This window comes from Ceratotherium simum, chromosome 5, assembly GCF_057802395.1.
Source record: "Ceratotherium simum simum isolate JZ-2026a chromosome 5, ASM5780239v1, whole genome shotgun sequence".
NCBI lineage: Eukaryota > Metazoa > Chordata > Mammalia > Perissodactyla > Rhinocerotidae > Ceratotherium > Ceratotherium simum.
Window position 1 is genome coordinate 19,023,465 of NC_141904.1, and position 12,930 is coordinate 19,036,394.

The window sequence follows — 12,930 nt, forward strand, 5'->3', positions numbered from 1 at the left end:
AGTGACTTATCTAGGACCCCTTCTGCCTCCACCCACCCAGAGAACAGGGTACCTACCCAAGGTCACACAGGCAGAGTTAAAAACCCTGGTCACCTACCGGAATATTCTATGTGCTCTTCCTTGCTATTAGTACAACACAATTCCTTTTTTTTTTCCTTCTACTTTGTCTACTTGAGATGATGAAGTTCCTTTATAAATATCAATGTTGGTTATATGATTAGCAGATTAAGGAACCAACTTGATCAAGTAAAGGCTGGCAGTGTCCCTTGTTTATTTAGACGTGGCATTCTTGCTGCAAATACCACCTCTGGTGCACCGTAAAGGGCCCGTGGCGCCCACGAGACTGTGTTATAATAATATCCTCCCAACACAGGTGACACTGACTGGGCCCCAGTCAGGAATTCCAGGATGTATCGTCTGTCCAAGGCTAAACGGAGGGTTCAAGCTACTGATGAAGCTGTTTGCACAGGAGTCATGTTTAGGCACTGTTCCTTTCTACAGAATGGTGACACTAAGGGGCCAGGTTAACTTCAGATTTCTCTGACACAAAGATATTTACAGTAAAGCCCTGAGTGCAGAGACGGAGGATGAGGAGGGGATGTATCCTCACTGACACCAATGTCTCCAAAGACCTGAAGAGAGACGACTCTCTTTTGGAGAAATCACAAACATGTTCTAAAGGACTGGTTTTATCAAATGATAAATTGCTAATTCCGTTAGCTTATCATGCTCATAAAACCCCTTACTGTTAAAAATGGATTAAAAAATACAGATGGACGTTAGGTGGTGGTGGTACTAAAGGAAGACTTAAAAGTTATTATAAAATGAAAAGAATGCGAAATGTATTAGCAACTTGATCCTCTGGCTAATAAAATAAGTTTATTTATATATACATGGTAGCTGAATTCTGTGGATAAGGAAAAATAAGTCATACATCCACATATGTATATAACATATGTATCTTTGATTACATATGCTATATATAAATTTTACTTTACAGATTTCTTTATATGTATACACACACATTGATATATTAAATGCGATAGCTAACAGAAATATTATGATAAGGTTAAAAGGTCAGACAGCACACTGGAAAATGAATCTCAGAGCAACACTTAACCTGCTTCTTTGTGGGTTGAAGGGTCTTTGAAGAGAGACAACAACTGAACTCACATTAAGTAGGTTCATACGACATTGAGAACACACATTTTTGAAGGCCATTTTTTTTTAAAGGAAAATGTAACAAGAAAGGAAAAAGTCATGATAAAAATACCACAGAAACAACACGAACATATGAATCAACATTCAAATTCAATTCCCAATCTGACTATAAGAACATTTATATTCAAAATATACTATCAAACTATTTTTCTTTTAGAGAAAGGAAGTGTCAATGCAGTTATCTTCTCTCCCAGCTACTATCTAGTTGGAGAAAAACGGAGAAGCAGCCATCTCTGGAAGCCCCTCTTGTGTCTCTGAGGGTCTGACCCGTTGGCCGAGCCGGACACAGCGTGGGCATGGGGGAGCAGCAGCCGAGCCCTGATGGGGGGTGCAGTGCGGGGGCGATGGGATGATGAGAGCGGGATGGCAGGTCCGCCTGCTGACCCCAAGCAGGTCTGCAGCGCCAAGGAGGGAGAGAATAATGTCTGCTCCGGAGCGATCCGCTTTGGCATTCTTGTTTTTTTTTTTAAGATTGCTGGAGGAAGTTTTCAAAATTACAGCTCCACACCCCAAGGCTTCTATATAAACACGTTCCTCAGGGGCACATTGTGATGGCCTGTTGGGAAAACATAGCTGAACCCCAGTAAACATTTGCTCCTCGAAGAAAGGCGAGCATTCTCCAGCTCCAGGGCCAGATCCGTGTCTAAACCTCTCAAGGAAGGCACGCTTAACGCAGATGTGGGTGTCGGAGAGGAGGCAGGAATGTGCTTCAAGGGGAGTCTTTTTTCACCAGGGAAAGGCAGTCCTGTTAGCACAGCGGAAGCTCCCTGTCGTGTGACATTAGGGGACACAGCCTCAGGACGCCTCATGTCCTCGTGGGTTCCTGAGGGCCGCGTGCTCCTGCCCGCTGTCTGTAACTCGGGCGGAATTACACTAGACAGCCAGTGGCGCCTTTGGGAGGTTACTCATCCTCTGCGGTGGTGAGCTGTCCCCTCGTCCTGCATGAGTCTGCCATCTCCCCAGCCGGCCCAGTTCCCCTCACTGGTGCGCATACGAGGGGCGAGGAAATGGGGTGACACCGAATCAAGAGGCACCAGAGCTTTAAGCAGCACTCAAGGGCCGTGCACTTGACCACCTGAACATTCCACTTCTACTGGTCAGTCTCTCCGCTCACCTGCCCGGGGCTGCTGGGCCCCCCCACGTGCTCAAGGACAGGTATTAAGAGAAGCAATCAATGCAACTGCTTTGCTTAGAAATACTTTATTTTATAAAGCCACGGATCGTTCTGTAAAGTTTTTTGTTTTTTAAACCACACTTATAAAAAAGATGTTGACAATTCTTAGGAAGAAAAAAGCTGAAAATGTTTCTCATTAAGTCAGGGTTACACAAAGATTATATTTATAATATATATGTGTATATTTATAATTTAGAGACGGAAGGTAGGGACCGGCAAAGCGGGGCTGCTGCCGTCAGATCTCCGAGACTTGGTCATTTCCCACAAACAGCGTTTCTTGGCAGAAAGGGTTAACAAGGACCATCCCGGTGTCTCTGTAGTCGCCATTGGCTGGGGAGCGGGGCTCTGAGAGCTGGTCCTGGGGAGAGAGCAGGAGGAGATGGTTTAAGCCGGGGAGGGTCATGAGGTGGCCGTTCTTAAACAAACGTACACACGGGGACGTTTATTTCCACGTGGGATTGCTTGGTAAACATTTCTCATCAGCCTCACTGCCAACGCTGAGGCAGGGCCCTCTCGGGCTCTTCTTTCAGATTCTCACAGCAGCTTCTGAAAAAGATTTCCCGCTTCCTGAGTCACCTCACCTCAGGTTGCCAGAGGTGGTATTGCTCTCCTCGTACACGTCTGAGAGGCCTCGCCATGGCCCACACACACAGCGCCTGGCTTACTGCCCTGGTGGGCACAACGCGGTCCACCTGGGCCCCGAAGTCTCATTCCCGCCTCTTTCTCACGGACTTCTGGGAGATCTGGGTGCTCTTCCCCCCTCATCACACTCCACACTTGCCCACCTCTTTCCTCTCCTGCCACCCGCTGTCAGAGCCTTCCGGGGCTAATTCCACCCCTCTCGAATCCTCCCAGAGCCTAAATTCTTGCCCCATTTCTTGTACACTAGGTGTGCTGAGCTGAACAGATCTGAATCTGTGTGTGACTGTATAGTGGGTGGTAAGTAAAGAATCCAGTCTGTCTACACAGGCCCAGGAGTGGAAAAGCCTAGAAACAAGTAATCCACTGCTCAGGTCATCTGAATGGTTTTGGCCTCAAAACCAAGGAATGTAAGCATTTGTGGGCCATGAAATGGCTGTACTCAGGGGCCGGCCTGGTGGCGCAAGCGGTTAAGCGCGCGAGCTCTGCTGTGGCGGCCCGGGGTTCCCCGGTTCGGATCCCGGGCGTGCACCGACGCACTGCTTGGCAAGCCATGCTGTGGCGGCATCCCATATAAAGTGGAGGAAGATGGGCACGGATGTTAGCCCAGGGCCAGTCTTCCTCAGCAAAAAAAGAGGAGGATTGGCAGATCTTAGCTCAGGGCTGGTCTCCTCACAAAAAAAAAAGAGAGAAATGGCTGTACTCAGACCCAGGCCCAGGTATAAATTTAGGGGGAAAAAGTCATAGCTTGTTCCAATTCTAAACAACCGAAGTCTCAGAACCTGCAGGGCGTTTCAGGGTAAAGACTCAGAACAGGCCCAGGTATAACCGCCTTAAGCCAGGCTTGCTTAGAGACACCTCCACTTTAAGAAGCCACAATGAATTCTCTGAAGTTTATTTTTAAACAAAATATACACCATGTTTGAGGAGGAAATATTGCTTTATGGATAATGAGGAGAGAAAGGGAGAAAGGCCATTTGTTGGTAAAATGTCTTTCCAGAAGACAAGAATTTCCTTCAATGTCTGGATTAGCTGAGTGCCCATCGGAGGGTGACATGGGAGCAGCCCTCTGAGTAAGGAGAACAGGGCCGTGTCAGCGAGGGGACAGAAACCCCCCTCCTCCCTGGGGCTCTGGGCTGGGCTGTGGAGGGAATTATGGACGCTGAGACCTGGCTTGTCGTCTCACAGTTCTCAAAGTGTTCACCAAGCGTGAACCATGTGGGGATGCGTCACTGTGTAAAATAGAGGACGTTCTTTAGAAAATAAGGCAAAAGAGAAAGAAGAAAAAAGGAGGAGGGGGCGGGGAAAGGAGAAAGCATGGCAGTCTCCCAGCCCCTCCCGGGTTTGTGTTTTGCTGCCTTCCTCAGCCCGGAAGGGGAGCAGGGCACCACAGAAACCTACTTAGGCAAAGCACTTGGCAGCTAACGGGCAGGTGGTGAGGTCGCGGCCAGGACGGGGAACGCGGTGGCATACGCCCTGTGACCAGTGTCCCTCTGTGGGTGGTCTGCAGTGCCTGCGTGTGTGCCCAGAGAGCTGGAACAAACTGGCATCGCTGTAAATAAAGCAGAGGGAGGGGAGCAGACCTGCGGGGAGGGGGGGAGGGAGGGAGGGGGGGAGGGATGAAACCCACTCTGAAGCCAAACCGAGCTTTGCGCTGCCGGTTCTACCGCCACCTCCGGCTCCTGGGGTCTGACTGGAGGGGCCGCCTCTTCGCCAGAGCCTCCGGCCTGTGTCTGACGGTGGCCCTGGAGCTCTGGGCTGGAGTGACTAACTGGGATGCTGTGCAGGCAGGGCCCTTTCTACAGACACCCACAAGCACTGTGCTTTGGCTTTGGTTCTCATGTATGAATTTGTCAAGAGAAGAGGAGCAACTTAGAGTCCGAGTTCAGAGCCCACTCGGAGCGGGGCCAGCCCCTTTGCCAAGTTACCCATGTTTTCACTCACTGTAAGAGGAGGACTTCTGCTGTGTGTGCACTGACCACACCGAAGGTCAGTGCATCGTGAAGCCTGTCCCTCTGTTGGTCTTTCAGTTACAGTTTCTTACTGAGTGTCCACTGTGTGTTAGCCTTTGGCCTGGGTGACAGGGAAACCGTGAACCAAACTTATGTGATGAATATGACCAAGTGCCGTCCACGTACTGGGCACTGTTCCAGGTGCTGGGACAGAGTGGGGAGCAGAACGGCAGGGCTCCGGCCCTCAGGCAGCTCACGTTCCAGCAGGGGAGCCGGACAACGAACCAGTCGCCAGAGAGAGCATGTGCACTGTCAGGTGGAGAGAAGTGCTCGGAAGGAAAATAAAGGAGGGAAGGGGTCAGAGACCATGGCGGGGAGGGTGAGCTTCTAATCTGTATGGAGCAGTCAGGGAAGGCTCCTTGAGGAGGTGGCACTGGCACAGAGACCTGAAGGAAGTGAGGGATGGAGGCAGCCAGGAGAAGAGCATTTCGAATAGGCGCAAGAGCAAAGCTCTAAAGGGGGCGAGCTCACTGCGTTGGAGGAAGAGCAGAAAGGCCAGTGTGGCTCAAGTGAGTGTGTGACCCATGGGAAGCCTGGCACAGGGGGTCAGGGAGGTGGGAGGGGCCAGCATGTGAAAGGTCTGGTAAGAGGAATCTGGACTTTGCTCAAAGTGTGAAGAGGAGCCATTTGAGGGTTGGGGGCCATGGCTGACCTGAGGTCCTGCCTTGAAAAGATCACCTGGCTACTGTGTGGAGGACAGACTGCAGGAGGCAAGATGGTCGGGGGAGTCCTGTTTTCAGACGCTACTGCAGCAATCCATGAGTTGAGGGATAATGGTAGCTTGGACGAGGGAGCAGCAGTGCAGGTGGTGGGAAGTGCTCGTATGTGGGAAGAACCAAGAGGACCTGCTGACAGACTGGATGTGGGGTGTGTGAGAGGAAAAGGCACCAGGCCGTGCCATCCACATAATGAGAAACACCGGGTGAGCTCTGGGAGTCTGGGGAACTCAAGAGTTCCATCTTGGGCATGCTGAATTTGAGATGCCCCTTAGACATGCGCAGTAGGAGGTGGGCTTATGAGTCTGGAGTTCAGGGGAGACATCAGGGCTAGACTGGAAATTGGTAATCAACGGTGCAGAGGTGGTAGTTAAGGTCATGGAATAAGTAGAAAGAGAAGAGAAGCAGTGAGAGGACTGAGCCTGGGCACCCCAGCGATTAGAGGTCAGAGAAAGGACAGGGAACCAACGGTGAGATTGAGAGGGAGCTGCTGGGAGGTGGAGGAGAACAGGACAGGACGGGGCCCCAGGTGCCAGTGAAGAAATGTTTGAGGAGGAAACAATCGACTGTGCTGATGCTGCTGGTAGATCGAGTAAGGTGACCGGAATTGACTCAGAATTGACCCCTGGGGGGTTTAGCAATGTGGAGGCAACTGGTCATTCTAGTGGGGCAGAGAGATATGAAACTAATATCAGACCAGTAGCTATATAATTACAACTCTGATAAGTACCGTGATGGAAAAGCATAAGGAGTTGCGACCATATGACAGAAAAGCAGACCCAGCCTGGCAGGTCGGGGAAGGCCCCTCTGAGGAAGTGACGGTTAGACTGTGCCTGAATGATAGGTAGGAGTCACTGAGGTGAACAAGGGAAGGGGGTGCTAGGGAGGGACAGAAGACATGCCAGGAGAGGAAACAGCTTATGCACAGCCCTGGAGTGGGAGGACTTGGTGCCGTAAAGGAACAAAAAGAAATACAACGTGGCTGGAGCTTACCAATGAGAGGGAGGGGGCATGACGTGAGGCTGGAAAGTTGGGCTGGGGCCAGGTCCACCTCACAGGCCCTGTAAAAGACTTTGCACTTGAACTTGAGAGCAATAGGAAGCTACCGAAGGGTTTTGGGCATGGGAGTGATGTGATCACACTGATGTTTACAGAAGCTCCCCCTGGCTGCTGTAGGGGACGGATCTGCAGGGGAAGAGGGGACTGTACCTCCAGAAGAACTCTTCTCAGCTCTCACCACCTTTACTCAGACGTCCGCCATCTTTCTCCTGGGCCATCCCAAGTGCGTCCCAGTTGATCTACTTATTTCTAGTCTGTCTTTCTGTCTGTCTTCCCATCCACTCATCCATCCATTAAACCATCCCTCCTTTCCTTCCTATCCATTCATTGATCATGTAGAGTGCCTTCACCAGGCCATTAGCACAATCTTTCTAAAACTAGTCACACAAAGCTCAAAACTTTCAATGGCCCTCTGCTGCCCAAGACTAAAATACAAACTCCACTCAACCCCAGTCAAGGCTGTGCCTAGTCCACCTACCTTTCCTGCTGCACCCTGGCTTCTGCCCTACCTCTGTGTGAGAGTGGAAAGGGCACGGACTCCATGACCAGAGACCCAGGTTTAAAGCCCAGCTCCCTCACTGGCCAGCCAGGTGTTTTTGGCAAACACTTCCTGACCCGACGTATCCTTTCCTGCCATGATACGCCATGGCCAGCACAAACCCCCACCTTTGCTCAGGCTACTCCCTTTACTGGAGTACCTGTCGAGATCCATCTATCCTTCCCGGCACCTCCACGGGGAAGGCTTTCCTCGCCTGGGTTTCCATGGCTTTCTGTAACTCTTCTTGTCTCTCTCCTAGTTTGTTTTGTTTTCGAAGGATGCTTGGGGTTTGTACCTCAACTGCATCTTCGAACCTGGGCCCCGAGAGCAAGCTCTCCTCTCCACAGTCCCCAGACAGCGCCTGCCACAAAACGGGTCCTCAATGAATATTTGTTGACTTGTTCCCAGAAACACGAAGTACCAAGAACAGTGCTTCCCAAACTTCAACATGTGCATGAGGCACTGGGGATTCCTGCCAAATGCAGATCCCAATTCCGCAGGGCTGCGGTGGGGCCTGCAGCCTCCTGGTGCTGGCCCCTGGACCAGGCTTTGAGGAGCAAGGCCCTGAGAAATGAGCAGACGCTCTCCGGCTCTCGTTGGAGCCTGTGCTTGTGCCCGCAGGGGCCAGCACCTCCAGGGCACCTTTGGTCTGGGGCTTGTTACCTCAGAGGTTCCGAGGGACTGGATCTCCCGTGGTAACTCCACGGCGTGCTTGCTGAAGTAGTCCATGGTGATGGCGTTGTTCCAGTAGCTCAGGTTGTTCTCTGGGTTGGCCGTCTTCTTCTTCCTCCTCAGGCAGCACACGGTCAGCAAGACAGCTGCGGGGAGAGCCCAAGTTAGAGATGGGAGGGAGGCGACAAGCACGGAGCCCGCACTGCTGAGCGGCAGATGCCAGGCTCCGGGGGGCTGTGATGGTCATACAGTCAGCCACCTACCTCTTTCATTAATTCATTGGTATGTTTAACAAGTATCTTTATATGCTGAGTGCCTACTTTGCGCCAGGTGCTGGGGAGACAGGGAGTGAAGAGAAAGCCAAGGTTGCCTGCTCTCATAAGCGTCCCTCCTGGTGTGCGTATGGGAGGGCGCAGAGAGGTTCTGACAATACGTAAGTAATAAACAAAATGAATAAATAAGGTAAATTCAGATAGTGATAACTGTTCAAAGAAAATAAAACAGGTTGAAGGGAGAGACACAATGGAGGGGAGTTGGGGAGAGACTGCTTCAGAACCGTCGTGAAAGGCTTCCCTGAGGAAGCGACGACCTTCGAGTTGAGAATAGGACGTGGGGAAGGAGCTAGCCACGTGTCGAACGGGGGGCAGTGTGTTCCAGGCAGAGAACAGCATGTGCAAAGGGGAGAAGCTTGATGTGTGTGGGAAGAGTAGCACGGTGGGAGTGGAGTGAGCACGGGGAAGTGAGGAGGAGATGAGGCCAGAGCAGAGTTGAGAGGCTGCACCCACAGGGCTTAGGTGCAAGAGGCCTGGAGGTGATTCTGGATATTTGTGGATGCTGCAGGGCCCCTCCTTGAGTCTGCTCAAAGCTGCACTGCTGGACTGATGGGGAGAGTTCTCAGAGTGGGTGTGGGGCAGAAAGTGCGCTGAGCCCAGCGAGCTCTACAAAATGAGCCCTTGTTTCCACAGAGGGCCTTGAAGGCAGAGGCTCATAGAGCAAACCACTGGGTGGAGGTCTTGGACTCAATAAAACAGCTGCTCTGCATCACCAGCACCATCATCCAAGCCGCTAGCACTCACAGAGTTTCTGTGCCAGGCAGAGTTCCATGCACTTTAGGAATATTAATTCATTTAATTCTCCAGTACAGACATGAAAACAGACTCAGAGAGGCGAAGGGACTTGCCCAAGAGCAAATCCAGACATCTGGACTCCAAAGTCTGTGCTCTCAACCACCCCGACTCTGCCTCACAGACACTGATGCAGAAGCCGCACTGCACAGACAGGCCTGGTCAGGGCTCCACGCAGCCTAACCGGTGACCCCGTCTGTTCAATCTCAGCCTCGTGGGGCCCTAGGAGGGAGGAGCACGTTTGGACGTTGCTGATGAAGCAGGTATGAACAGAGAGGCTCGGGCATGCCAACAGGGAAGGTTTCCGAGGTTAAGAGGCGGGGAGGCCTGTCCAGGCTCACACAGTGGGACAGGTGATGCAGTGACAAGGGCGACAGGAGCCCTCTTGGGGAGAAGCCAGAACGTGAGGACGAGGCTGCTCCCGCCCAGGCTCACCATCACCGGAGCCGGCGGGGCGGCTGGAACTCCAGGCCAGGGGTGGGCAGAGCTGCACCCAACATTCTGGGGGAGGGGCCAACCCTCTGTGCTGGGGAGAGGAGGCCCCAGGCTGCGCTGGGCTCAGAGGCCAGCACCATGATGGCAATGGCCAGCGGAGGGCAGCAGAGGGCCAGCTCTGTCCACAGCAGCCCGAGGGTTTGGCCAACACCGGGGGGCCTGTGCACGCCAGGGTGTGAGGCAGCTGCAAAAGCAGCCCCCACACCGGCTGAGGCCTCGGGGCCCACACTCCAGGCCCCCGTGGGCTGACAGAGGAATTCTGTAGCTCGCTTTCCAGCCGCTGGCCTTGCTGGCATCTCAACCCGAAAAGGCCTCCAGACAAAGCCAAGAGATCGGGCAAGTTTCCATTCCATCCATCTGCTTGGATCAAATTTGCTCACCATTCTTCCAGGTCCCCTTAAAAAGGTTTTAAGGAGATTTCTGAATGTTTGAGCTAAAAGGAATTTTAGACTGGCTGGTACAGACTTTTTCAAAATTTGTGGGGTCTCCTCCCTTCTTTTCTCCAGAGCCCTTTCTTCAACTGATTGGAGGAGGGATGGGGGTGAAGGGAGGGCTGCAGAGCTTAGCCTGAAATCTGCTAACCTAGGGCACCTCCTCAGCCTACAGATCACTATGGTCCAAGCAATCCAGCTGACTTGCCACAGGTCACAGGCCAGTAAGTGGCAGGGCTGTGGCAAGAGCTGAGGTCCTATCTCCCTTTTTCTGATGTCTTTATTTTTTTTAAATTTATTTTTCTTTTTGTTTTTCTGGTGAGGAAGATTCACCCTGAGCTAACATCTACTGGCAAACTTCCTTTTTTTTAAAAAAATTTTTGCTTGAGGAAGATTAGCCGTGAACTAACATCTGAGCCAATCTTTCTCTACTTTGTATGTGGGATGCCTCCACAGCATGGCTGATGAATGGAGTAGGTCTGCACCCGGGATTCGAACCTGCAAACCTAGGTCGCCGAAGTGGAGCGCACAGAACTTGAACCACTCGGCCACGGGGCCGGCAACTGGTGTCTTTATTCTTCACTGTCACTACTTTTCTCTGCTCCTGCAACTGCAATGGTGAAATAGCCTGGGGGAATTCAAGCTGGTGACACAGAAGCCATAAAGAGAGGGCTAGGCTGCTCCTAACCCATGCTGCTAACCTAGGCTGGCACAGGTTGCAGAATCCAGGTCCTCTGACCCCCAGTCCAGTGCTCCCTCTAGGCCCGCACTGCCCCTGGCTCTGGAGCTCTGGCCTGTTTAGGACACAGGAGCAGGATCCTGCCCTGTGGGAAAGGCTAGCATTGTGGTGGGATGGCCTGGGGTCAGGACAGGCAGTTCTATTCCTAGCTTCTCCTCCTCACATGTTGTTAGTGAACCCGGCCTGATTATATTTCTCCCAGGGGGTTCCCAGTGCCTCTCAAACGCTGTTTCATTCACATACTGGGAGCTGGCCTGGCTGTAGGAAGAGCATGGGTGTGGAGTCCAGAAGACCTGGGTTAAGTCTGGCTCTGCCACGTGTTACACTAGGTAGGTCCCTTCATCACGCTGATCACTATGGACTTCCCATGGCTGTAAGGAGAGTTAAAGACATCATGAATGCAAAATGCTGACTGCACTGCCTGACACACAATTAATAAGAGTTCTCTTCTTGTTCTCCCAGCATCTTCCACAAGAGAGATCTAGAAAGAAAAACTGGGCTGCATGACAGCTGGGTGGCTCAAGGCCAAGGCTCCACCTGTGGTTTAGAACTGTCATTATTTCAGTGGTCTGACCTTTCATTTCAGAAAGGAAAGTACAGCTCAGACATACGGAGTCTCTAATATATTCCCAGCACTGACCCAGGTGCTTTACAGTCTGATTTAACCCACAAGATAACCGTCCGAGGAAGGTCCTGTTACTCTCCCTATTTACAGAAGCTCATGGAAGTTAACAAAACTGATTGTGATCACAGCTAATCCCTGGAACGTGATCCCAGGTCTCTGTGAGCCTCAGGTTGACACTCGCTGTCCTGGATGGTCCTTAACACTGGAGGGACTGTGCCGCAGGCACGCGGACACACTCTGTCTACTTCGCAGCTCTGTGCAAACACAAGGCGCACACACACTCCCTTCCCGATTTAATTGAAAGCTTCAACTGTTCTGTTTCTCCAAAGGCAGTGGCCGTCAAGACTCAGAGAAAGTCAACGGGATCTCTATTTCCTCACGTTTTAAACCTGGAGCAAGAATTAAGCAAGCGCTCTCGGCTTCCCAGGGATGTCGGTGGGGAACCATCCGTGGCTTGTCAGATGTGACAAGGAGGAGAGGGTCACTGATTTTAAGATGGAGCCCTGGGTACTGTGCTGACACTTCTGGGAGGGGCATGATTTCAGGGATGGGACCTGCTGTGTGATGGGAAATGGAAACGAAACACTGAGGACTCAACCTTTCTAAACACCTGCTATAAGTGCTCTCTCCATGGGCTGTGTGAGAATGCACAGCAAATCCCAACTACAGGGAGATGAACAACATCACCACGTGACCCCTGCCATTTACTGAGCACCATCTCCACGGGAGACACTGTGACAGGACCCTACAGGGATCACGCCAACTTCCACAGGGTCTTTGCAGTGGGTGCTGCAGCCGTGGAAACGCTCCGCTCAGATCTCCTGCTGCAGGGAGCATGGCTGAGGGACGCACCCAGCTGTCGCCCCTCTGGATCCCCACCACGTATATGCCAAGGCCATGCATCCCAGGCTGCCCCCAGCCGTGACTGACTGCAGCAGGGGTGCTAGTGCAGGCCTGTTCCTGCAGGACAGGAGGCTCCTCTACTGGCCTGAGGACTCCCATCGGCCTGTCAGAAACTCTCAGAACCGCACTGCAGACCAAGACTCCTCCTTCCCAGGCCTCCGGCCCTCCCCCTCTCCTTCTGCAGGTGTCACACCTACATTGCAGTCTGGGGCTCTCCCTGCCTACTCTCCTCCTGCCCTTTATCCTTCCCAGGTGTTTCACCAATAAATCTCTCACAGGCCTAATGCTGTTCTGGTACCTGCCTCCTGAAGGCCCTGAACTAACACAGTGGATGTGAGTCCTATTTTCACAGGTAAGAAAACACTGGACCAACAGTTAATTTGTGCAACTCCCACAGGCGACAAGTGGGCAAGCTGGGATGACATCCAGGTGTGTTTGAGCCCCAAGCCAAGTGTTCTGAACACACCAGGCGTCCTCTCTAGTGATTTATGCAGGTTTAAAGTTAGGAAAGTCAGAGTGGAGGGAGCCCTGACATAGTTCAGTTTGGCGCCCTGAGTCTGTAGATGAGAAACCTGAGACCCT

The 12,930-nt window shown here is 52.0% G+C and overlaps 1 protein-coding gene across 4 annotated transcripts in view; it reads right to left on the minus strand.

Moving 5' to 3' along the window:
• Nucleotides 1-857: 857 nt before the first annotated feature.
• TMEM108 (transmembrane protein 108) overlaps nt 858-12,930 on the minus strand; it is a 315,682-nt gene continuing 303,609 nt past the window's right edge. For all 4 annotated transcript variants that reach the window (XM_004419362.2, XM_087430561.1, XM_004419363.3 and 1 more), the window contains 2 exons: nt 8,023-8,177; nt 858-2,753 (listed from right to left, as the gene is read on the minus strand). In XM_004419362.2, coding sequence (XP_004419419.1) covers nt 2,631-2,753; nt 8,023-8,177 — 278 coding nt within the window. In that variant the 3' untranslated portion in view covers nt 858-2,630. The remainder of the gene's footprint in view (nt 2,754-8,022; nt 8,178-12,930) is intronic.